Source organism: Rana temporaria, chromosome 8, assembly GCF_905171775.1.
Source record: "Rana temporaria chromosome 8, aRanTem1.1, whole genome shotgun sequence".
NCBI lineage: Eukaryota > Metazoa > Chordata > Amphibia > Anura > Ranidae > Rana > Rana temporaria.
Window position 1 is genome coordinate 181,522,855 of NC_053496.1, and position 26,378 is coordinate 181,549,232.

Here is a 26,378-nt window from a genome sequence, read left to right on the forward strand (position 1 = left end):
TTTTCTCTTATCCATTGAGAACTCCCCACCTCCGGCAAAGCACCATGTCCTCTCCTTCTCTCTTATCCATTGAGAACCCCTCCCACTTCCAGCAAAGTACCTTGTGCTCTCCTTCTCTCTTATCCATTGAGAAAACCCCTCCCACCTCCGGCAAAGCACCTTGTCCTCTCCTTCTCTCTTATCCATTGAGAACCCCTCCCACCTCCGGCAATGCACCATGTCCTCCCCTTCTCTCTTATCTATTGAGAACCCCCACCTCTGGCAAAGCACCATGTTTTCTCTTTCTCTATTATCTATAGAGAAAACCCCTCCCACCTCCGGCAAAGCACCACGTCCTCTCCTTCTCTCTTATCACATTGTACCCAAGTTGATGAGGTCAAGGACTATCTCCCTACAGCCCGACCAGGTGGTTGTGGGGAGTCAGTGGTCAGGGGGGGCTTATCGGAATCTGGAAGCAATATTTAGAAATATAGGGGCCCTCGGGTAATGCCCCTCTACCACATGAGTATGTAAGGGGCACAGCAACCTGAGGCTCACATCTTGCAATCACCAGAGTGGTTGGGGGTTCATTATTTTTCTGAGGCTTTAACAAACGTATGAGGTGGATCTGATAAGGCTTCATTCTACCACCATCTCATATGACTTGTGCCGAGAGGGGGCATTAGGGAGGAGGATTAATTTTGAGGATTTGTATTAGAATGAGGTAGGAATTGGGGTGGTAGTTTGTGGTGCTGGGAAGGGGAATTTGGGGAGTAGAATAAGGAGCTTTGTGCTAGAAGGAGGAGTTGGGGGGGGGGGGGGGGGTTATGCTCAAATGGGGGAGGGGGAGGATTTGTACTGGAAGGGGGATCTGGACCACGGTGGACTCTTCGTCCCACTAATAACCCCCCAAAGGCTAAGATTCGAATCAGCGAATAGAAGACAAGACTCATGAGAGATGATTGTTTATTGGAGAAGATGAGAAGAAAGGATCGTCACATGGGGGGGGGGCATAACAGGGGGAAAATAAACTTCCGCACTGTCAGATTTCAGAGGACGATCTAAAGTCCAAGGAGGTGACTTATGAGGAGATTCCTCAGAATTAGACACATCCAATGATCTCTTTCAATGGTGAGGTCTGTCCTGTATATTATGAGGAATGGGATTTACTTCTGGAGAACATCCAATATCATCATCTTCTGTATTCACATCTTCCTCCGATGGCCTTCTATTCCCACCATGCCGTCATTCTGTAAGAAGGCAATAAAATATTGAGGAATACGAATATCTCAAATCTCTCTCAGATCTGACGGATCACTGCAGTGTTATTTTGCATTACATAAGAATAAACCTGGGTGGTTATATTACATATCCTCATCATACAGTATCTCCTTCTCATTTGTTGGGAACATGACGTTATATTGAGGAATGGAGATGGACCTTTCATATGGTGTACAGTATCTCCTCCTCATTTGTTGGGAACATGACGTTATATTGAGGAATGGAGATGGACCTTTCATATGGTGTACAGTATCTCCTCCTCATTTGTTGGGAACATGACGTTATATTGAGGAATGGAGATGGACCTTTCATATGGTGTACAGTATCTCCTCCTCATTTGTTGGGAACACGACCTTACATCGAGGAATGAAGATGGACCTTTCATATGCTGAATGTATGCACTGAAGACCATGTTGCGGCCCTACAAACCTGAGCCACAGAGGCTTGGTGACACACTGCCCAAGAAGTACTGACTGCCCTGGTAGAGTGCGCTCTAGAACGAAAAGGCAGAATCTTCCCATTTAAATCATAACCCTGAGCAATGACCTGACAAATCCACCTGGAAATGGTTGATCTTGATGCTGCCTGCCCCCTTCTAGGGCCTTCTGGCAACACAAATAAAGCGTCAGTTCTTCGTATCTGGGCAGTTGCTTCCAAATAGAAACGAACTGCTCTTACTACATCCAGAGAGTGTAATAACTCCTTATCTGCAGTCCATTGTTCTGGGAAAAAAAACAAAGGTAGGGAAACATCCTGATTTAAATGAAAACTGGATACTACCTTAGGCAAAAAGGATGGGCGAGGACGTAATACTACCTTGTCCTTAAGGACCACTAAGAATGGCAAGAGAAAGCTGCCAACTCAAACTCTTCTTGCGGAAGTTACCGCAACTAAAAATACCAATTTCTTTGTCACAAGAATTGGCTCAAAAGGAAACTCCTGGATGGCCAACAAGACCAGATTCAAATCCCATGGGCATAGGAGTGATTTAATTGGTGGATTTGCTCATGGAGCTTAGCAGTTTAACCGTGACCAACACCTTTAGACACTGGCGAAAAAAACTGAGGTACTCCCAGTATGGGAAGGGTTATATGCCAGTGTCTATCACCTGAAGGTGGGTATATAACCCATGCAGTAATTACTATAAGCGCACTGTGTCCCGTGATGTACGAGAAAGAAGAGGCTTTTAAGATTGAAGTTGGTTTTGGGGTTTGTAGACCAGTTTTTAACAATTTTTCCATCTAGTGATTATTATGTACCCGAGTTGATATCTGGAGAAGTTTCTTCCTCTTTAACTGTGTCCATCATCCTGATCTCCCTTGTAAATTGCTGATCACCACTCACCTACATCTCTGGGGGGTGAAGAGTGAGTTAAGCAGTGTTAGATGGGGGGTGAAGAGGGGGGGGGGGACAGCAGTGTTGGATGGGGGGGGGTGAGGAATGGGGGACAGCAGTGTTGGATGGGGGGGGGGGTGAGGAATGGGGGACAGCAGTGTTGGATGGCTGGGGGGGTGAGGAATGGGGGACAGCAGTGTTGGATGGCTGGGGGTGAGGAATGGGGGACAGCATTGTTAGATAGGCGGGTGAGGAACGGGGGACAGCATTGTTAGATGGGCGGGTGAGGAACAGGGGACAGCAGTGTTAGATGGGGTGTGAAGAGTGAGGACAGCAGGGTTAGATGGGGGGGTGAGGAGAGGAACAAAGCAGTGTTAGATGGGGGATGAGGAGTGGGGGACAGCAGGGTTAGATGAGGGATGAGGAATGGGGGACAGCAGAGTAGACATGGGCTCGGGCGTGTTCAAAATCCCACATGCACGATCTCACCAGGAAGCTGACACTGCACAGTGCTAATCACCGGCAGTGAAACATTTCCTGATCTGTGCAGCTGCAGATCAGAAAATGTTTCATTGCCTGTGATTATCGCGGTGCAGGGTCGGCTTCCAGGTGGGATCTCGAGCACGCCCAATCCCATCTCTAATGCAGTATAGATAGGACAGTGGAGGTTTTTCTGGCACAGACACGGTGGGGTTCCCGGTCATGCAGTATATACAGATCTGGGGGCTCGGTTGGCGTTAAGGCAGAGGTCAGAGGACGGGATTAATGTTAGTAGTGGAAGAAGTTTCGCTGCTCATCCAACTTATGTTTTTTTTATCAGGAGACTGCAAACAGATCCTCCGTGTTACGTGTTCCTCTGTTTCTGTTCCCCCAGTGGCAAAGCGGAAGGAGGACATTTTCTTTATGTAATTAAAGATTATAAATATAAAACAATATCTTATTACCTCTTCTGCTGCCAGTTCTTCTCCATGTCCTCCCGACTCACCTCTCACCCGGAACTTCCTGTTTATACCTGACATCACTTCCTCTGTGGAGAGTTCACTTCCTGTCTTTACCTCACGTCTGTGCCTGTGCGTTCCACCTGAGGGATATCAGATCACCATCTTGTGGACCATATTGGGATTTTTGTACTTAGCGTAGTTAAGGTTATTGTGGCCGTATTGGTGTACCTCGCAGAAAAACAGTTGAGTACTGTCGGAGATGCTTTGGTTATTTCCTCTATCAGGTAAATTTTCAGCACTGGCTTTCGGGGTGTTCCCTTCGTCTTGTTTCCGAACAGTACTGATAGACAAACCTTTAGCTAAGGTAAGGAAAAAGATGGGACAACAATCTCTGGAAATATAGAGACACACTCGTATATGGTAAATAAGGCTGAGGCTCACGTCTTGCAATCACCAGAGTGGTTGGGGGTTTATCATCTTTTATTATCTTTCCAGGGCTTTAACAAATGTATGAGGTGGATCTGATAAGGCTTCATTCTACCACCATCTCATATGCCGTTTAGAAAAGTGATAAAACAGGTAAAAGGAGTGAAACACTTCCCGCACGGACCATGATTAAGGACGCTAACCAATGTGAACACGCTGGTGCTGAAGAAGGAGTCTTTTCGTAGTGAAACATTTCCCGCACACTGAACATGAAAAGCGACGTTCACCCGTGTGAGTTCTCTGGTGGGAAACAAGGTCTCCTTTCCGACTAAAACCTTTCCCGCACTCTGAACATGAATAGGGACGCTCACCTGTGTGTATTCTCTGGTGTATGAGAAGTTGTCCTTTCTCAGTGAAACATTTCCCGCACTCTGTACATGAATAGGGACGCTCCCCTGTGTGAACTCTCTGATGCCCAAGAAGCAACTTTTTTTCAGAAAAACATTTCCCGCACTCAGAACATGAATAGGGACGCTCACCTGTGTGAACTCTCTGGTGCCTTAGAAGGGTTTCTGTTCCTCTAAAACATTTCCCACACTCTGAACATGAATAAGGACGCTCACCAGTGTGTATTCTTTGGTGTCTAAGAAGAGCTCCTTTGTGAGGGAAACGTCTCCCGCACTCTGGACATAAATAGGGACACTCGCCGGTATGAACTCTCTGATGCCTAACAAGGTAAGTTTTCGATGCAAAACATTTCCCGCACTCTGAACATGAAAAAGGACACTCACCACCAGTGTGAATTATCTGATGCTGAACAAGGTCTACTTTTCGACTAAAAGATTTTCCGCACTCTGAACATGAATAAGGATGCTTACCAGTGTGAATTCTCTGGTGCTGAGAAAGGTTTCCTTTACTACTAAAACATTTCCCGCACTCTGAACATGAATAGGGACGCTCACCCGTGTGACTTCTCTGGTGTAGGAGAAGGAGTGCTTTTGAAATAAGAAATTTCCCGCACTCTGAACATGAAAAAGGATGCTCATCCGTATGATTTTGCATGTGTCTAAGAAGTTCACTTTTCCCATTAAAACATTTCCCGCACTCTGAACATGAAAAAGAATCTTCAGCTGTGTGATTTTTCTGATGTGAAATAAGACTTGCTTTCCGGGTGAAACATTTTCCGCACACTGGACAGGAATAAAGATGTTCACTAACATGACATCTCTGGTGGTTTAGAAGGTGTTCCTTCTGAGTAAAACATTTCCCGCACTCTGAACACGACAATGAGTTCTCTCCTGTATGAACCCCTTTATGGTTTGGAGAAGATTCCCTGAGATTAGATGGATCTCCACAGCCATCCGCACTGTCAGATATCAGAGGACGATCTGAAGGCCAAGGAGGTGACTTATGAGGAGGTTCCTCAGAATTAGACACATCCAATGATCTCTCCCAATGGTGAGGTCTGTCACATCCAATGTCATCATCTTCTGTATTCACATCTTCCTCCGATGTCCTTCTATTCCCACCACACAGTCCATCTGTAAGAAGGCAATAAAATATTGAGGAATCTCTCAAATCTCTCTCAGATCTGTTATTTTGCATTACCTAAGAATACACCTGGGTGGTTATATTACATATCCTCATCATACAGTATCTCCTCCTCATTTGTTGGGAACATGACGTTATATTGAGGAATGGAGATGGACCTTTCATATGGAACATTTAGCTGAGGAGTAGATACATCGATGATGTTCTTATGGCCATCCTCTATGGTCGCCTCAATTTTTTTCCTTACTGAACGCATTTGTTGGGAACATGATGTTATATTGAGGAATGGAGATGGACCCTTCATATGATGTACAGTATCTCCTCCTCATTTGTTGGGAACATGACGTTATATTGAGGAATGGAGATGGACCTTTCATATGGTGTACAGTATCTCCTCCTCATTTGTTGGGAACATGACATTATATTGAGGAGTGGAGATGGACCTTCGCTAATGTGTACAATATCATCACGCAAAAAAAGGCAAAGAAAAGAAAAAGGCTTTTAAGACTGAGAAGATGGAAGGTGGATTTGTGTTGTGTAGACCATTTTTAAACCATTATTGTATCTAGTGATGATTATGTACCTGAGCTGATATCTGGAGAAGTTTCTCCCTCTTTAACTGCGTCCCTCATCCCGATCTCCTTTGTAAATTGCTGATCATCCCTTACATACGTCTTTTCTTCCTTTTTTATAAACTCAATTTTTACATTATTCAGATCTTCGTCCTAAACCAAAAAAATGGCAGAAAATTTTATTTTTGAAAATGTAAACTTTAATATACATAGATGAATGTTGTCTCTTATGTCCCGTGAACACAATCGAAAATTTCAACAGAAAAAGTCAGATATGAGCTTTTGAAATTTTCTATCAGAAAATCCAAAAGTCTGTAGCAATTCCGACGCATGCTCGGAAGCATTGAACTTAATTTTCTCGTCTCATCGTAGTGTTGTACGTCACTGCGTTCTTGACGGTCGAAAGTTCAGAGAACTTTTGTGTGACCGTGTGGATCCCAACCAAGCTTGAGCGGAATTTCGTCGGAAAAACCATCCAAGGTTTTTCCAATGGAAAATCCGATCGTGTGTACAAGGAATTGGGGTCTGGGATAATTTTCTTACATTCTCATTTCAATTTACCTGATGGTGAGGGATGGTGTGACCTTCCTGTGTGGAATCCCGGGAATACAGAGGACGGGGACATCTCTCTGGAGGGTTCCTGGTATTAGGTGGATCCATCATAATCTTGTGTCCATCTGAAAACTCCTCCTTCACTCTATACTCCTCATCCTCCTCTTTATACTCTTCTTTTACAACAACATTCAGGTTTACACTCTAAAAATGTAACAACATTTTTATTGACACACATAAGCTTGTATATAAAAATCATAACTACCAATAATTATTAATCATCTACCTGATGAAGGATAGTGTGACCTTCCTGTGTGGAATCCCGGGAATACAGAGGACGGGGACATCTCTCTGGTGGGTTCCCGTTACTGGATCCATCTGTAGGAAACACACACACTGACTGAATACATTGTTTCTATGTGTTTATCAGATGATGGGGGATCTAGGTGGAGCCTCCGTACTGCTCTCTCCTTTACAATAAAGTCTCCTCTTACCCGGTGATGTGAGGGGCGGCTGATTCTCCATCATGACGTCCTTGTAGAGATCCTTGTGTCCTTCTAAATACTCCCACTCCTCCATGGAGAAATAGACAGTGACATCCTGACACCTTATAGGAACCTGACACACACAATGATACAGTCACCATCCAGACACACCCCTTGTCTGTTACTGGATAATGTCCCAGAATTCCCAGAATCCTCCTCACCTCTCCTGTCAGCAGCTCAGTGATGATTTCTATAATCTTTGAGGACAGGGGCACAGCAGTGTTAAATGGGGGTGAGGAGCGGGATAGGAGTGTTAGATGGAGGTTGAAGAGTGGAGGACAGCAGTGTTAGATAGGGGGGTAAGGACCCAAGAGAGCAATGTTATAAGGGGGGGAGGGGGTGAGGAGTGGAGACAGTGGTGTTATATGGGGGGAGAGGAGTGGAGACAGTGGTGTTAGATGGGGGGAGAGGAGTGGAGACAGTGGTGTTAGATGGGGGGAGAGGAGTGGAGACAGTGGAGTTAGATGGGGGCAGAGGAGTGGAGACAGTGGAGTTAGATGGGGGCAGAGGAGTGGAGACAGTGGAGTTAGATGGGGGCAGAGGAGTGGAGACAGTGGAGTTAGATGGGGGGGGGGAGAGGAGTGGAGACAGTGGAGTTAGATGGGAGGAGAGGAGTGGAGACAGTGGAGTTAGATGGGGGGAGAGGAGTGGAGACAGTGGTGTTAGATGGGGGGAGAGGAGTGGGGACCGCAGTCTTAGCAGGGTGGTGAGGATCCAGGATAGCAATGTTAGATGGGGGTGAGGAATGGAGGACAGCAGTGTTAGATGGGGGAGGGGTGTTAGGAGTGAGGACAGAAGTGTTAGATGGGGGAGAGGAGTGGAGACAGTGGTGTTAGATGGGGGGGCGGGAGTGAGGACAGCAGTTTTAGATTGGAGGGGGGGTGAGGAGTGGGGAAAGCAGTGTTAACAAGAGGTGAGGATCCAGGATAGCAGTGTTAGAAGGGGGTGAGGAATGGGGGGACAGCAATGTTATATGGGGGATGAGGAGCAGGATAGGAATGTTAGATGGGGGATGAGGAGTGGGCGCAGCATTGTTAGATGGGGGGTGAGGAATGGAGAGCAGCAGTGTTAGATGGGGGGTGAGGATCCGGGATAGCAATGGGAGGTGAGGAACGGGGGACTGCAGTGATAGATGGGGGGTGAGGAACGGGGACAATGTTGTTAGATGGGGGTTGAGGAATGGGGGACAGCAGAGTAGAGATGGGCGTGTTCGAAATCCCACATGCGCCGATCTTGCCAGGAAGCCGACACTGCACAGTGCTAATCACCAGCAGTTAGATATTTCCTGATTTGTGCAGCTGCAGATTGGGAAATGTTGATTTGCCTGTGATTACCGCTGTGCAGGGTCGGCTCCCTGGTGGGATCGGCCATGTGGGATTTCGAACACGCCCGAACCCATCTCTAATACAGAGAATAGATGGCACAGTGGAGGTTTTGCTGGCACAGACACGGTGGGGTTCTCGGTCATCCAGTATATACAGATCTTGGGGCCCGGTTGGCGTTGTGGCAGAGGTCAGAGGACGGGATTGTTGTTAGTAGTGGAAGAAGTTTCGCTGCTCATCCTACTTATGTTTTTTCATCAGGGGACTGCAAACAGATCCTCTGCGTTACGTGTTCCTCTGTTTCTGTTCCCCCAGTGGCAAAACGTAAAGAGGACATTTTCTTTATGTAATTTAAGATTGTAAATATAAAATAATATCTTATTACCTCATCTGCTGCGTCACAGCAGTTCCTCTCTTCGTCCTCCCCACTCACCTCTTACCCGGAACTTCCTACTTATACCTGACATCACTTCCTGTCTGTACCGACTTCACTTCCTGTCTTTACCTCACATCGCTTCACGTCTGTGCGTTCCACCTGAGAGAAGTCAGATCACCACCTTGTGGACCATATTGGGATTTTTGTACTTAGCGTAGTTAAAGCAGAGGTTCACCGGTAATATGCTCTTTTTACCCTTAGATGCATGCTCATTTAGTCTAGGGGAATGGGCTAGTTGTTTTAAAATCCGAGCATTACTTATCGTTGTAGAGGGCGATCTTCTCCGCCACTTCCGGGTATGGGCTGCGGGACTGGGCGTTCCTTCTTGATTGACAGTCTTCCGACAGACTTCCGAAAGGCTTCCGACGGTCGCATCCATCGCGTCACGATTTTCCGAAAGTAGCCGAACGTCGGTGCGCAGGCGCAGTATAGAGCCGCACCGACGTTCGGCTTCTTTTGGCTACTCGTGACGCGATGGATGCGACCGTCGGAAGCCTTTCGGAAGCCTGTCAATCAAGAAGGAACGCCCACTCCCGAAGACCCATACCCGGAAGTGCCGGAGAAGATCGCCCTCTACAACGGTAAGTAATGCTCGGATTTTAAAACAACTAGCCGATTCCCCTAGACTAAATGAGCATGCATCTAAGGGTATGAAAGGTTAAAAAAACATTTATGGGAGAACCCCCTCTTTAAGGTGATTGTGGCCGTATTGGTGTCCCTCGCAGAAAAACAGTTGAGTACTGTAGGGGATGCCTTGGTTATTTGCTCTAACGGGTACATTTTCAGGACTGGCTTTCGGGGTGTTCCCTTCGTCGTGTTCTAAACAGCACTGATACACAAAGCTTTAGCTAAGGTTAGAAAAAATATGGGACAACAATCTCCGGAAATATAGAGACACACTCATATATGGTAAATAAGGTGAGAACGTTGGTAAGATAAGGAAATGAGACGCTATGGGATGTGAGGGACGGTTAAGCTGGGTATACGCTTGTTAAAATTTGTATTAAAATTCTTAGGAAAATTTGTTCGAAAATGTTCATGTCATTCGAAAACAGTTCAAGATTCCGATTCTGGTACGAATGGACTTTATTGAACAAAAAAAAAAAACATATGTTCTTAGGCATTCATACATTCCATAACGGGTCCTTTGTTTAGGCGATGACAATAGCTGCCCAGCAGGTGGCACTCCAAGACTAGTAATTCATATTTTAGGTCTTCTGGAAATAAAATAGGATTTATTCAAACCAACCCAATCTGAGACATTATACTTTTATCCCTGAGGGAAATCTAGATATAATGCCCTCATAAAAGGAAGGGTACGCCTCAAAGGCCAAAGGAGAGATCTGGGGTCCATAAAGAGGACTTGTCATGACCCATGCTATCATAGGGGATGTTGTTCATCCCTTGTGATAGCAATAAGTTGATGAAAATAAATAAAGGGGAGGTGTTTAAAAAATTTGATGTGGGGGGCAGCTGATTCTCCATCATGACGTCCTTGTAGAGATCCTTGTGTCCTTCTAAATACTCCCACTCCTCCATGGAGAAATAGACATGTATAATTTTATATGATTTTTATCAATTTTGAAAATTTTCGACTATGTACTTTTTTCAAAAAATTGTTATTTTTCTAACCTCCACATTGTTTTCTATGCTTCTAAAGTCCAGCCCAATGGTGACTCTTTGAGCGCCGTTTTTCTTGTTTGCCCCCTCCTAAATTTACGGATGTGGCAATGCGAGTGCTTTCCCTTTGTATTTTTCCAGAATGGAGATGGACTTTTCATAGGGTGTATGGTATCTTTTCCTCATTTGTTGGGAACATGACATTATATTGAGGAATGGATGGAGATGGACTCTTTTTATATGGAACATTTAGCTGTGGAGTAGATACATCGATGATGTTGTTATGGTCATCCTCTAAGTCTCCTCAATTTTTTTTCCTTACTGAACGCATTTGTTGGAAACATGATATTATATTGGGGAATGGAGATGAACCTTTCATATGGTGTACAACATTATCTCCTCCTCATTTGTTGAGAACATGACGTTATATTGAGGAATGGAGATGGATCTTTCATATGGTGTACAGTATCTCCTCCTCATTTGTTGGGAACATGATGTTATATTGAGAAATGGAGATGGACCTGTAGCGCCCCCTTACTTTCAGTATGGGCACTACGCTAAAGTTAGTGGGAAATGGGAGAGTTATTTTGCTCCTATTCATAATTTGTTAAATTTGGGCTGCTGTCATTCCTGAACTGTCCTGTAGGTCAGTCTACGCTCCAGGGGTGCCGATCCCACCCCTGGGCAGCAGTTGGCGCTAGAGGGGTTCTGGCAGAGCCACTTTTCCCCAGCAGCCAATTAGGAGTTTTCCCTTGCGGGGCATGCTGGGGGAGAGTATATCGCCATTTTTCTTGGTTCTTTGCGGGACTCACCTTCAGGGTGTACGCACATTCGCGGGCCCCACCATTTTGGCCTACCTGGCCTAAGTTCGCGTGCTACGCGGAGTTCCAGACTCTGGGCCCTCCTGGCCTGGAGCCACTGATGCTGTCAAGGGGCCCCATTGACTTACTGGGTCCCCCTTCTACTGAGAAGATCCCAGGCTGTATGCCGTTCGGTGGGGGGTCGGCTTGAGGAGAACCCGGAGGCAAGTTATCCAAGAGGGCTTGAACGAACCATCTGGGATCTGGTGACCGGGACACTGACAGGTACACTTCAACTGTCACCCGGTGACCCTAACCTAATCTACTGGGAGGATTCGCTCAATCCATTTAGCTCATTCAAGTACTAGGCCTGTGGCAGAGGTCCCTAGAGCCGGGTCTGTGACAGAGACCTGTTCCTCCCAGCAACCTAAAGTGACACTTCGGCTGCCAGGCTCGTGGCAGCAGTCTGTCCGGGGGGCACTTTACCGACGAACTGTATCTACTACTACTAAGAGCAGGATTGCTCTTTTCATATCCAAGCCTGATACCGCAAAGTTCTCTTGCTTCATCAACCTTTTCTCTCTACCTCATGTTGATGTTGGTCGTGTTGGGCCGAGAAATAAAGCATTCAGAAAACTTTTATTTGCTGACTGCACATTCGCTTACTAATCTACTCATCGACTTCACCCCTAGACAACAGTAAGAGGTAACTTAATACGCCGATCCCAAAACAACTAGAGGCTCCTGCGGGGGTATCGCTACAGACCTTTCATATGGTGTACAGTATCTCCTCCTCATTTGTTGGGAACATGACGTTATATTGAGGAATGGAGATGGACCTTTCATATGGTGTACAGTATCTCCTCCTCATTTGTTGGGAACATGACGTTATATTGAGGAATGGAGATGGACCTTTTCATATGGTGTACAGTATCTCCTCCTCATTTGTTGGGAACATGACGTTATATTGAGGAATGGAGATGGACCTTTCATATGGTGTACAGTATCTCCTCCTCATTTGTTGGGAACATGACGTTATATTGAGGAATGGAGATGGACCTTTCATTTGGTGTAAACAAAAGAAATTGTCTTTTAAGACTGAGGAGATGGAAGGTGGATTTGGGGTGTGTAGGTCGGTTTTAAACAATTTTTGCATCTAGTGATAATTATGTACCTGAGCTGATATCTGGAGAAGTTTCTTCCTCTTTAACCGGGTCCATCATCCCAATCTCCCGAGGATGTGACTTCTTCAGGGCAATGTATAGGAGTCAGTATGGCAGTGTACAGGGGAACAACAACGGGGGCGTGGGGGGTCAGATGTTTGTAGGGCAGTATAAAGAGGACATTAGTTTGTAAAGCAGTGTACAGGGGCTAACAGGGCAGAGGACAGGGTTCATCAGGGGTCAGCAGGGCAGTGTACAAGGGTCAGGAAGAGGGAGGACAGTGATCAGAAAGAGGAAGTACAGGGGTCAGCAGTGTAATGGACAGGGATCAGCAGGGCAGTGGACAGGGGGTCAACTGGGAAGAGGAGAGGGGGGTTCAGAAGGGCAGAGGAGAGGGGGGTCAGAAGGATGGAGGACGGGGGTCAGCAGTGCAATAGATAGGGGGTCAGCTGGGAAGAGAACAGGGGGTCAGCTGGGAAGAGAACAGGGGCTAGGAAGAGGGAGGACAGGGGTCAGCAGGATGGAGGACAGGGGTCAGCAGTGCAATAGACAGTGGTCAGCAGGGCAGAGGACAGGGGTTCCGCTGGGAAGAGCACGGGGGTTCCGCTGGGAAGAGCACGGGGGGTCAGCAGGGCAGTGGACAGGGGGTCAGCAGGGTAGTGCACAAGGGTCAGGAAGAGGGAGGACAGGGGTCAGCAGGGCAGAGGACAGGGGGGTTCAGCTGGGAAGAGGACAGGGGGGTTCAGCTGGGAAGAGGACAGGGGGGTTCAGCTGGAAAGAGGACAGGGGGGGTCAGCTGGGAAGAGGACAGGGGGGGGGGTCAGCTGGAAAGAGTACAAGGGGTCAGCTGGGTAGTGTACAGGGGTCAGGAAGACGGAGGACAGCGGTCAGCAGTGCAATGGACAGTGGCTAGCAGAGCAGGGGACAGGGGGTCAGATGGGAAGAGAACAGGGGTCAGCTAGGTAGTGTACAGGAAGTCAACTAGGAAGAGGACACAGAGACATCCCCACAGAGACTATGACCATAGGGACTGCCCCCACAGAGACTACACCCCACAGAGACTACCCCCACATTTGCAAAGTAGTTAATAAATAATTTTATAGAAAATAGAAATGGTATTTTTAAAGGCGCCATAACACAAAGATACATATACAAAAATATAATTTTATTGAAAAACGATTTGGAAATACATAGTATATAAAGATGTGAAAAATTCACCCAACATTACAGTATAGTTGATAGATGTGCAGAAAACTTCTCTACAGTTAATAAATGATACCTTATCAGTAAAGCTAGTTGTGGTGGATTATAACCACACAGGGACCCCCTTCTCACTCAAGTACAGGCACCCCCTTCTTCCCTCAGGACAAGAACCTCCTTCTCCCCTAAAGACAGGGACCCCCTTCTCCCCGAGGACAGGGACCCCCTTCTCCCCGACAGGGACCCCACTTCTCCCGTAAACAGGGACCCCCTTCTCACCCAAAGGACAGGGGCCCCTTCTCCCCCAGGGACCCCTTCTCACTCAAAGACAGGGACCCCTTCTCCCCCGAGGACAGGGACCCCCTTTTCCCCTCAGTGACCCCTTCTCACCTGGGGACAGGGACCCCTTCTCCCCAGAGGAACCCCCTTCTCCCCTGTAGACAGGGAACCCTTCTCCCCCAATGATAGGGACCCCCTTCTCCCCCAAGGATAGGGACCCCCTTCTCCCCTGTAGACAGGGAACCCTTCTCCCCCAAAGACAGGCACCCCTTCTTCTCCGGGGACAGGGACCCCTTCTCTCCCGGGGACGGGGATCTCCTTCTCTCCCGAGTACAGAGACCCCCTTCTCCCCCGTAGACAGGGACCCCCTTCTCCCCCGTAGACAGGGACCCCTTCTCCCCCATAGACAGGGACCCCCTTCTCCCCCATAGACAGGGACCCCCTTCTCCCCCATAGACAGGGACCCCCTTCTCCCCCGTAGACAGGGACCCCCTTCTCCCCCGTAGATAGGGACCCCTTCTCACCCAGGGACAGGGACCCCCTTCTCACCCAGGGACAGTGTGCCGGACCTCCGTCCTCAACAGAATTATGTCTGCCGTAAATGCTTCCTCTGTCCAGTATCAGCCAAGAACCCTCCGGGCACCCAGTCATTAGCCGTAACTCAGCGTAGAGTGAAAATCATCAAACACATGGAATAACAGATATACTCTCAGGGAACAATCACCCCTCCCTTTGGAATGCTGGGCGGGGTAAACTGTCCAATCAGCAAGGAGAGCTATTGGAGGAATTCCCCTCCCCCTCTCTCTGCCCTGCCCCCAGTCTGCCTGCAAGATACACATAATACAAATACAAAGGAGATGGGCGTGGTAACAATGGTGGCCGATTATAGTTCCACAAGCCCGGCTTCAATCCGGGTAACAAAGTGCCGAAAACTGTTATTTCCAATGTCGGTGTCACAAGGAATGACCGGGGCACATCCGGCAAATATACCCAGAAATAGTCCCGTACAAGCACCTAACATTAGAGAACTTGGCCCCCTTCTCCCCCAAGGACAGGGACCCCTTCTCACCCAAGGACAGGAACCCTATCTCCCCTGGGGACAGGGGTCTCCTTCTCCCCTGGGGGCAGGGGCATCCTATCTCCCCTACGGACAGGAACCCCATCTCCCATGTGTCCTGTGTGAGGGCCCTTCTGTGACAGCTCTTATCAGGACTTTACCCAACTGTGTGCTCCCCCTACATGGAGAGATGGATGTGCTCCCACTACACGACTGACCAATCTGTGTGCTCCCACTACATGACTGACCCTTCTGTGTGTTCCTCCTACACGACTGACCCCTCTGTGTGCTCCCACTACATTAACTGACCCCTTTGTGTGCTCCCACTACATGACTGACCCTTCTGTGTGCTCCCCCTACACAGGGGACCCCTCTGTGTGCTCCTCCTACACGGGGGACCCCTCTGTGTGCTCCTACTACACGACTGACCCCTCTGTGTGCTCCTCCTACACGGGGGACCCCTCTGTGTGCTCCTACTACACGACTGACCCCTCTGTGTGCTCCTCCTACAGGACTGACCCCTCTGTGTGCTCCTCCTACATAACTGACCCCTCTGTGTGCTCCCACTACAGGACTGACCCTTCTGTGTGCTCCTCCTACATAACTGACCCCTCTGTGTGCTCCCACTACAGGACTGACCCCTCTGTGTGCTCCCACTACATGACTGACCCTTCTGTGTGCTCCTCCTACATAACTGACCCCTCTGTGTGCTCCCACTACATGACTGACCTTTCTGTGTGCTCCTCCTACACGGGGGACCCCTCTGTGTGCTCCCACTACACGACTGACCCCTCTGTGTGCTCCTCCTACACGAGGGACCCCCCCTGTGTGCTCACTACATGACTGACCCCTCTGTTTGGTCCCCCTACATAACTGACCCCTTTGTGTGCTCCTCCTACATAACTGACCCCTTTGTGTGCTCCCACTACACGACTGACCCCTCTGTGTGCTCCCCCCTACACAGGGGACCCCTGTGTGTGCTCCCACTACACGACTGACCCCTCTGTGTGCTTCCACTACACGACTGACCCCTCTGTTTGCTCCCCCTACACAGCTGACCCCTCTGTGTGCTCCTCCTACATGATTGACCCCTCTGTGTGCTCCCCCATACACGACCAACCCCTCTGTGTGCTTCTGCTACATGACTGACCCCTCTGTGTGCTCCTACTACACAACTGACCCCTCTCTGTGCCCCTCCTACTCAGGGCCGGTGCAAGGATTTTTGCAAACTCAGGCGAAGGTGCATTTTGACGCCCCCCCCCCCCCACGCACACGCAGCAGCCGTCAATAAATAATTTCCCTCCACAGGTTTACAGTGAATCAAATCCCCTCAGTTTTCCGCCCTGTTTCCCTGGCGGCGCCGTAAGGCAAGTGCCCAACTTGCCTTGCGCTAGTGCCCTGCTCCTACTTAACGGACCCATTTGTGTGCTCCTCCTACATGACTGACAGGGTTCTGGGAAAAAAGTGTGGGAACTCCCACCCAAGATCCACTACCCCACCAAAAAAAAAAATGATACGCTCATATGCATAATTACTAAACCACAACTTTAAGCAAGTTCTTTATAAATCCCGCGATAACTCGCGGCAGACCTCCGCAATGTCTCCTGGGAACAATGACAAAAGCTCCCAGGAGACATTGCGGCATCGAGGAAGTGACGGAATACCCACACACTACCCGATGAATCCATATACAGGAAGCGGCCGGTAACATAAAGGATTACTAAGGTTCGCCTTCCCCTGACAGTGACTCGAGCTGGGCATCGCCGCTTAGTGAAGGATTGACTCGGGCGGCTCGGCTGCTCTAGTCCTGCAAAGGGAACTGCGTTCCTGCTGTGAAAAAAGTGCAGGAACTCCGTTCCCACGCGTTCCCGCAGGACTTGAGCCCTGATGACTGACCTCTCCGTTTGCTCCTCCTACATGACTGACCCCTCTGTGGTCTCCCCCTACATATCTGCATACTTTGACTACCTCCCGTATCCTGTGCACATCCTCTGACCACCACCTGTACCATTTCCACATCTTCTGACCACCTCCTGTATCCTATCCACATCCTCTGACTGTTAAGAGAAATAAAACCTCTCTTACATCCATGAAGTGTCTGGTGCCCAATAACTTTCATCATCTTTGCACCCACTTTGCCTCACGACCCACTACATACAGAAAGATGTCAGCTATCTTTGGCCTTGAAGGTCCTCATTAGACCGGAGAAGGCCAGAGACCTTGCTGCACACATATTGCCATATATTATCACAGTTTATTTTTATGGGGCTCTCTGTGAGGGTGGAATCACAGTTCTGGTTTGAGAACCATATTCCTATAATATATTCCATACAGGCTTGTAACTCTTCAACCATGGCCCCCTAAACTTCACAGTGAGTATAGCACATCCCTTGGGCCTATCTGTTCCTTCTTCACCAGATAATCTGGGAGTCACAAGGCTTCATCGAAACAGAGTCCTCTTAGTGCAAGGGCACTCCTGGGCACTGCCCAGGGGCCCCACAATAATCTTGCATTACATCATACTTGCCAACTGTCCCGGATTTGCTGGGACAGTCAGGCTTTTTACTAAACTGTCCCGATATGGTCGTGTCCGGGAAGCGTCCCAGAACCTATACTGTACACTCCTGATCCCAGTGTTGTGCCCTCCTGCATCCCCCCCCCCCCCTGTACCGTGCCCTTTGTGTTGACTAGTCTTTGATTTATGGAATGTTTTCCTTTTGTAAAATCGATTTTATTGAAAGTACTAATGAATATATGTTTAATTCTATCAACTATTTATACTTTATTTCTTGAAAGTAGGTGTGTAAATTGGGGCAAGCTGGTAGGGGCCCCAGTGCATTACTTTGCCCAGGGGCCCATGATGCTATTAAGACGGCCCTGCATCGAAATACTCACACGTCTTCAGTTCCTTGTTCTGCACACCTTCAACTCCCATTATGAGGGTCTTCTGTTATAAATGGTGGGTTGGTATTATGGAGAATTTAGTACGGTGTTCCCACAACTCTCCATCACATGTATTTGGAGGCAGATCCTACCTGTTGGAAGTATCGGTCAACCCACCGTTTCGTCCCTTCTGGCAGGGCGTCTGGGCTCCGATCTGGGACCTCGTGTACCTAGCTTTGTGCGGGAGAAGTGTACAGCGCTCACGCTGCAGCAAACCCGGGGGCGGGGTAGTGCTGCATGGAGAAGGAGAGAGTGACCCGGAGGAGCTGGTGATCACTGGCTGAGCACACAGGCAGGGAATGTAATACAGAGCAGCCAGGGCAGGGAATGTAATACAGAGCAGCCAGTGCAGTAGAGGTGGGAGCTCCGCTACTGACTTGGTCGTCCAGCCACCCGGGTGCTGCTATTCCTACCCATCTCAAGCTCTTTAATTAGGCAAATTAGGTTGTTGCGAGGTCCCTGTTAGTGCGAGCCGCCTCTACCATCTGCTCAACCCGGCTAAGGCCTACATTTCAATTCAGTGGAAGTCCATCTCACCCCTCCATGATTAGTCATTGGCTCATGGATGGAGGAGCTGGCATTATCTTTTCGAAAGGAGAAGCTTGTATCATAAAAGACATGGGTCTATTGGACCTGCCCAGAGTCGGCAACTAGATTAGATTACAGGGACCACCACAACTTCCTTCTCTGATCTTTTTTTTATCTTTTATAGAAAGAAAAACTGACGGGCATCCCTTGAGTTTGCCCATCTACGACATATACCCCTTCTCTGGAAGGGCCTTCTTTACATCCCACCAAGTTCAACAGGGTCTCTGCCTATTGGTGTAGCCTCGTTGGCTTGGCAATATCTTGATTACCTTGAATGGTATATCCTCCAGAATATACTCCATCTTTTCCATTTAGGGCTCTGTCTATGCCAGGGGTCTCCAAACTTTCTAAAAAAAGGGCCAGTTTACTGTCCTTCAGACTTTAGGAGGGGGCGCACTGTAGCCTTTGGGAATAGAAAATGTCCCAGCATCAGTTGGAGTAAACAAAGCCCCATCTTTGGTGTCAGTGAGAGGAATTGTGTCCCTTCATTGGTAGGAATTGTGCCCCATCATTGGTAGGAATAATGCCGTCTAGACATGTGCAATTCGTTTAGTTCCAAATTGGAAGTGTTTTGCAGTCCATGGAGATAGCTGGGAACAATATAACTGACAGGAAGTTATCAGCCCACAAAAGGTTTCTGGCAGGATCAACAGGTCTTTTATTTACACTTTAATGAACAGATATAAACAAAATTATTACAATTGTTTATTCATTTAAAGAGCCAAACGGGGGTCAAAAAAGAAAATAAGAGAGAGAGAGAGAAGATCGATGGATTATATAGAGACGGTGGTCGGTTGGTTGGTTTCACTCCTATGGACCAATCCGTTCCACCTGTTGGAAGCCGCCGTACTTTTGCAAACAGTTTCAGCAAGTGTGAGCGCTCCGATGCCGAATTAAATTTCCTTCATGCTTAAAACATTTCCCGCACTCTGCACACGAAAAAGGACCCTTACGGACGTGGCTTATTTGGTGTTTGCGAAGGCCTGTCTTCGTGCTGAAACACCTCTCGCACTCCGTACACAAAAAGGGGCGTTCGCCCGTGTGAATCCTCTGGTGTATAAGAAGAATGCTTTTCTCGGAAAAACGTTTCCCGCACTCAGAGCACAAAAAAGGGCGCTCACCCGTGTGGACCCTCTGGTGTATGAGAAGGCTTGACTTTTGCGTGAAGCGTTTGCCGCACTCAGAGCACGGAAAAGGGCGCTCGCCCGTGTGAGTTCTGTGGTGCAAACGAAGCCTCGCTTTTACGTTGAATTTTTTCCCGCACTCTACGCAGGGAAAAGGACCCTTAGGGGTGTGACTGCTCTGGTGCCTAAAAAGCTCTATTTTTAGAGCGAAACATTTACCGCACTGGGGGCACGAATAAGGGCACTCGCCCGTGTGAGATCTTTGATGCCGGAGAAGTTGTCGCCTGTCGGCGAAACGTGCCCCGCACTCGGAACAGGAATAGGGCTGCTCGCCCGTGTGAACCCTCCGGTGTATGTAAAGTACGCGTTTCTCAGCAAAACTTTTACCGCACTCGGAACACGAAAAAGGGCGCTCGCCCGTGTGGATTCTCTGATGAATAAGAAGTCTCGATTTCACTGGAAAACTTTTGTCGCACTCGGAACATGGAAAAGGACGCTCGCCCGTGTGACTTCTCTGGTGTGCGAGAAACCTTGCTTTTATAGTGAAAGATTTCCCGCACTCGGTACATGAATAAGGATGCACCGCCGTGTGAGCTCTCTGATGTGTAAGAAGTGCTCTTTTCAAACTAAAACATTTCCCGCACTCTGAACAAGGATATTCCGTTGCGTGACTTCCCTGGTGTTCAGAAAGCTCTCCTTGCTCGGAAAAACATTTCCCGCATTCGGGACACTGAAAGGGACCCTGGCGATTGTGAATGCTTTTGTTGCCAATGACTACGCTTTTCCTAATAAAGGGTTTTCCGGATATCAAGCTGGAAAACTGGAGCTCACCTTTGTGATCCATCTGGTGTTTAACAAGGTCTCGATTTAGAGCAAAACCTTTCCCGCACTCCGAACACGTAAAAGGGCGCAACCCCGTGTGAATTCTCGAGTGTCTGAGAAGCAAGCTCTTCTCGTTAAAACATTTCCCGCACTCCGAACATAAAAAAGGTGATTCTCCGGCGTGATTTCTCTGGTGCAGAAGAAGGCCTCCTTTCTGGAAAAAGCTTTTCCCGCACTCTAAACACGAGAATTGTCGCTCGCCCACGTGAATTTTCTGGTGTCTATGAAGTAGGCTTTTCCCATTAAAACTTTTGCCGCACTCGGCGCATGCAAACGGACGTTCGCCGGTGTGATTTCGCTGGTGTAAAAGAAGGCTTACTTTCTGTATGAAAGATTTCCCACACTCTGAACATGAAAACGGACGCTCGCCCGTGTGAATTTTCTGGTGCCTGATAAGGTTTCCTTTCTGAGAGAAACATTTCCCGCACTCTGGACATGACAATGAATGCTCTCCTGTATGAACTCCATGGCTTGAAGAAGGTTCCATGGGATTAGATGGATCTCCCGAGGTTTCCGAACTCTCGGATGTTTGAGGACTATATGAAGAGCCAGTCTGGGACTTATCGGGAGATTCCTCAGGATTGGGCGGATCCACGGATCTTTCCAAAGTTCTCTGAGGAGTATTATCAGTAATGGAAATTACTTCTGGAGAACACCGAGCGATGACTTCATCTTCTTTATTACAGTCTGGAGATAAAATAAAAAGGATCTCCGAAGCGTTCCGACTCCCATCGCAGTCGTCATCTGTCGGAAAGAAAATGTTCAAATAAAACATAAAAGTCTTCCATTCATCGGTCATATATGTGGGATGAACGTTCACAGTATTAACAGAGCTCTGGTATGGATCGGGAGTAAGAGACAGAACTTCCTCCACCTCATAATATGAGATATATTGAGGAATGGAGATGGACCCTTTATATGGAACATTTAGCTGTGGAGTAGATACATCGATGATGTTCTTATGGTCATTCTCTAAGTCTCCTAAATTTTTTTCCTTACTGAACGCATTTGTTGGGAACATGACATTATATTGAGGAATGGAGCTGGACCTTTCATATGATGTACAGTATCTCCTCCTCATTTGTTGGGAACATGACGTTATATTGAGGAATGGAGATGGACCTGTCATATGGTGTACAGTATCTCCACCTCATTTGTTGGGAAGAAAATATCTAGCCTCCAAAATCATAGGTTCAATTAAATTAGTAGGTGGGGGTGTACCATCGTCCAATATATGAGAAATGATCACAGAACAGGTATAATCATACCTGTACCGTGATAGGCCACCCTTTTCTTGCTCCTGGGGGACCGACTTCCTAATTTCTCTTTTGTTCTGAACATGACGTTATATTGAGGAATGGAGATGGACCTTTCATATGGTGTACAGTATCTCCTCCTCATTTGTTGCGAACATGACGTTATATTGAGGAATGGAGATGGACCTTTCATATGGTGTACAGTATCTCCTCCTCATTTGTTAGGAACATGACGTTATATTGAGGAATGGAGATGGACCTTTCATATGGTGTACAGTATCTCCTCCTCATTTGTTGGGAACATGACGTTATATTGAGGAATGGAGATGGACCCTTTATATGGAACATTTAGCTGTGGAGTAGATACATTGATGATGTTGTTATGGTCATCCTCTAAGTCTCCTCAATTTTTTTCCTTACTGAACGCATTTGTTGGGAACATGACCTTATATTGGGGAATGGAGATGGACCTTTCATATGGTGTACAGTATCTCCTCCTCATTTGTTGGGAACATGACATTATATTGAGGAATGGAGATGGGCTTTTGATACGGTGTACAGTATCTCCTCATTTGTTGGGGAAAAAAATATATAGCCTCTAAAACCATAAGTTCATCTAATTAGTAGAGGGGTATACCATCGTCTAATATATGAAAAATTAAGAAATGAGAAAGTCAGTCCCTAACCGATCCCCCAGGAGCAATAAAGAGGTGGACTATCATGGTACAAGTATAATCATACCTGTACCGTGATAGTCCACCTTTTTCTTGATCCTGGGGGATTGGTTAGGGACCGACTTCCTCATTTCTCCATTTCTCATTGGTTGGGAACATGACATATAGGGGAGTGGAGATGGACCTTTCATATGATGTACTGTATCTCCTATCCCGTTGTTGGGAACATGACGTTATATTGAGGAATGGAGATGGACCTTTCATATGGTGTACAGTATCTCCTCCTCATTTGTTTGGAACATGACATTATATTGAGCAATGGGGATGACCTTTGGTATGGTGTACAGTATTTACTCATGTGTTGAGATCATCTCATTATAACGATGAATAGAGATGGGCTTTTGATACGGTGTACAGTATCTCCTCCTCATTTGTTGGGAACATGACGTTATATTGAGGAATGGAGATGACCTTTCATATGGTGTACAGTATCTCCTCCTCATTTGTTGGGAACATGACGTTATATTGAGGAATGGAGATGACCTTTCATATGGTGTACAGTATCTCCTCCTCATTTGTTGGGAACATGACGTTATATTGAGGAATGGAGATGACCTTTCATATGGTGTACAGTATCTCCTCCTCATTTGTTGGGAACGTGACGTTATATTGAGGAATGGAGATGACCTTTCATATGGTGTACAGTATCTCCTCCTCATTTGTTGGGAACATGACGTTATATTGAGGAATGAAGATGGACCTTTCATATCTTGTACAGTATCTCCTCCTCATTTGTTAGGAACATTATGTTATGCAAAGGAATCGAGATGGACCCTTTATATGGAACATTTAGCTGTGGAGAAGATACATCGATGATGTTGTTATGGTCATCCTCTAAGTCTCCTAAATGTTTTTACTTACTGAACGCATTTGTTGGGAACAAGACAATATATTGAGGAATGGAGATGGACCTTTCATATGGTGTACAGTATCTCCTCCTCATTTGTTGGGAACATGACGTTATATTGAGGAATGGAGATGGACCTTTCATATGGTGTACAGTATCTCCTCCTCATTTGTTGGGAACATGACGTTATATTGAGGAATGGAGATGGACCTTTCATATGGTGTACAGTATCTCCTCCTCATTTGTTGGGAACATGACGTTATATGGAGGAATGGAGATGGACCTTTCATATGGTGTACAGTATCTCCTCCTCATTTTTTGGGAACATGACATTACATTGAGGAATGGAGATGGACCTTTCATATGGTGTACAGTATCCCCTTATAAATTGTTGGGAATGTTATGTTATATTGAGGAATGGAGACAGACCTTTCATATGGTGTACAGTATCTCCACTTCATTTGTTGGGAACATGACGTTATATTGAGGAATGAAGGTGGACCTCTGCAGCAAAAGACATGAGCGTGCACCTAAAAGTGTGAGAATGCCAGAGAATTACCACTAGGATGAGCAGCAAGACTAACATGAGATGTCAATGGGAGACATTGGCCTTCCTCAAACAAAGACTGGCATCTCCCCTTTTGTGGTCTATCGTTTAAAAACAAAAACAAAAAAAAAAACTTGTTAACTTAATGCTGTGAAGGTCTGCGGATTCCCTACAATGTTTGACCAATAGGTACATCTTACATTCATAGAAGTAAAAGGTTAAACCATCTTTGCATCTAGCGATGAATATTTACCTGAGATGATAAATGGGGAGGATTTCTTCTTGTCTTCTTCCTTTTTAAGCTTAATTTTCATTCGAATCAGTTTTTCAATCTAAACCAATGAAACACCAGAAAATATCTTTAAAATGTCATCTTCAATATGGAAGAACTTTGCCTTTTAGAGTTTGGGATCCTTTTTCGATATGGTCAGTTCAGCCTACCTGATGATGGTGAGGGATAGTAAGAGCTTTCTGTGTGGAATCCCAGGAATACAGAGGACGGAGACATCGATCTGGTGTGTTCCTGTTATTGGATTCATCTGTAGGAAAGAGGATGATAGAGGATGTACGTGGATCTTTATTCGGCATCTTCCAATAAACTAATCTCTCTTCAGCCAGATACAGTGGAACCTCGGATTACGAGAATAATCCATAACAGGAGAATGCTTGTAATCCAAAGTACTCGCATATCAAAAGCTAGTCAATGGAATTGAAAATTATTTGTTCCGCATTAACTTCAATGTCATGCAATACCGCATGTGGTCAGAGGCGGGGGGCGCCGGAGAGCCTCGGAAACAGCCGGAAAGGCCAGAGGACAGCTTGGCTGACCTTGGCAAACCTCGGAAAGGCTTGGGAATGTAGAATTTCCGAGTCTTTGCGAATGGCTCCGGCACCCCCCCCCCCACACCTCAGGCCAAACGTGGTACTGCACACCACTTCTGAATCCTGCTCGTTTTTGCGAGACACCACTAGCAAACCGAGTTAGGATTGTTCAAAATACAGTGCCAGTCTTGCGAAACGCTCGCGTTACTCACAATGCGAGGTTCCACTGCAATTAATGATTTCAAAAGAATGAAATTCATGACCACCTACATACTTCTTTTATGATAGGTTCTAAGAAAAAAAAATAAAGTAAATATAAACCATCGATGTGTATAACATTTATAATCACCTTTGGTGATAAGCAGAGACGATCTTGCCGTTGACTGCTGATTGCCCGTCAAACGAATCATTTCATCTTTTTTTGCTTTATTGTCGGCTTTCATCACATTCATCACATGTTCACACTTCAACAACAAAATATTGAAAAAAAAACTCTATTAATACTTCAGAAAGAACATCAGATCTGGACTTCATTTGAGAAGGTGACACAGAGAGATGACCAATATACATTCCAGATATTCTGTTCCATATACCTGATAAAGTTGTGCATAGTTGTGATCTTCCTGTGTGGAATCTCGGGGATGATGAGAACTGGGACATCCCTCTGGTGGGTTCTCATTACTGGATCCATCTGTAGGAAACACACACACTGACTGAATACATTGTTTCTATGTGTTTATCAGATGATGGGGGATCTAGGTGGACCCTCCGTACTGCTCTCTCCTTTACAATAAAGTCTACACTTACTTGGTAATGTAAGGGCCAGATGATTCTTAATAAAGGCATGGAAAGATGCCTTCTCTCTTTGCAGCATCATTTCACCCCTCAAACAGGTCTCTTCATTTTCTACTTGGACCTCAACTTTTAAATCGATTAGATCTTTACCCTAAGCCAAAAAATATTTGATAGAAAATATTAAATGATTTAATTTTGCAAAATCACATCAGCTTGTAGGGTCTTGCAATGTTAAGTCAACTTTCTTGTTCTAGATGCTCTTCTCCACCAACCTGATAATGGTGTGCATAGTTGTGATCTTCCCGTGTGGTATGCCGTGAATACAGAGGACGGGGACATCTCCCTGGTGGGTTTCTGTTACTGGATCCATCTGTAGGAAAAACACACACTGACTGAATACATTGTTTCTATGTGTTTATTAGATGATGTGGGATCTAGGTGGAGCCTCCGTACTGCTCTCTCCTTTACAATAAAGTCTCCTCTTACCCGGTGATGTGAGGGGCGGCTGATTCTCCATCATGACGTCCTTGTAGAGATCCTTGTGTCCTTCTAAATACTTCCACTCCTCCATGGAGAAATAGACAGTGACATCCTGACACCTTATAGGAACCTGAAACACACAATGATACAGTCACCATCCAGACACATCCCTTGTCTGTTACTGGATAACATCCCAGAATTCCCGGCACCGCTCACCTTGCCCGTCAACTGGCCTCGTTGGTTGCTTAAATAATCTTCTGGTTGTTTCTTTAAAGAATCAGAGAGAAACTGTAATGACGAA

General features: G+C 46.7%; 3 protein-coding genes across 3 annotated transcripts in view; all 3 read right to left on the reverse strand.

Annotated features, from left to right (window-relative positions):
- The window catches only part of LOC120910202 (gastrula zinc finger protein XlCGF26.1-like), a 1,148,070-nt gene that overhangs the window by 205,991 nt on the left and 915,701 nt on the right, over positions 1-26,378 (reverse strand). The window lies entirely within an intron of this gene.
- On the reverse strand, positions 3,981-26,108 carry LOC120910006 (oocyte zinc finger protein XlCOF22-like). Its single transcript, XM_040321834.1, has 9 exons — positions 26,084-26,108; positions 25,870-25,967; positions 25,610-25,748; positions 25,396-25,493; positions 25,152-25,266; positions 24,422-24,519; positions 6,647-6,841; positions 6,097-6,238; positions 3,981-5,503 (listed from the first exon to the last, which is right to left on the reverse strand). The coding sequence occupies exons 3-9, from the start codon at positions 25,677-25,679 to the stop codon at positions 4,161-4,163; spliced, it is 2,061 nt and encodes a 686-aa protein (XP_040177768.1). The 5' UTR covers positions 25,680-25,748; positions 25,870-25,967; positions 26,084-26,108; the 3' UTR covers positions 3,981-4,160.
- On the reverse strand, positions 19,225-23,952 carry LOC120910020 (gastrula zinc finger protein XlCGF26.1-like). Its single transcript, XM_040321856.1, has 2 exons — positions 23,863-23,952; positions 19,225-21,340 (listed from the first exon to the last, which is right to left on the reverse strand). The coding sequence occupies exons 1-2, from the start codon at positions 23,867-23,869 to the stop codon at positions 19,455-19,457; spliced, it is 1,893 nt and encodes a 630-aa protein (XP_040177790.1). The 5' UTR covers positions 23,870-23,952; the 3' UTR covers positions 19,225-19,454.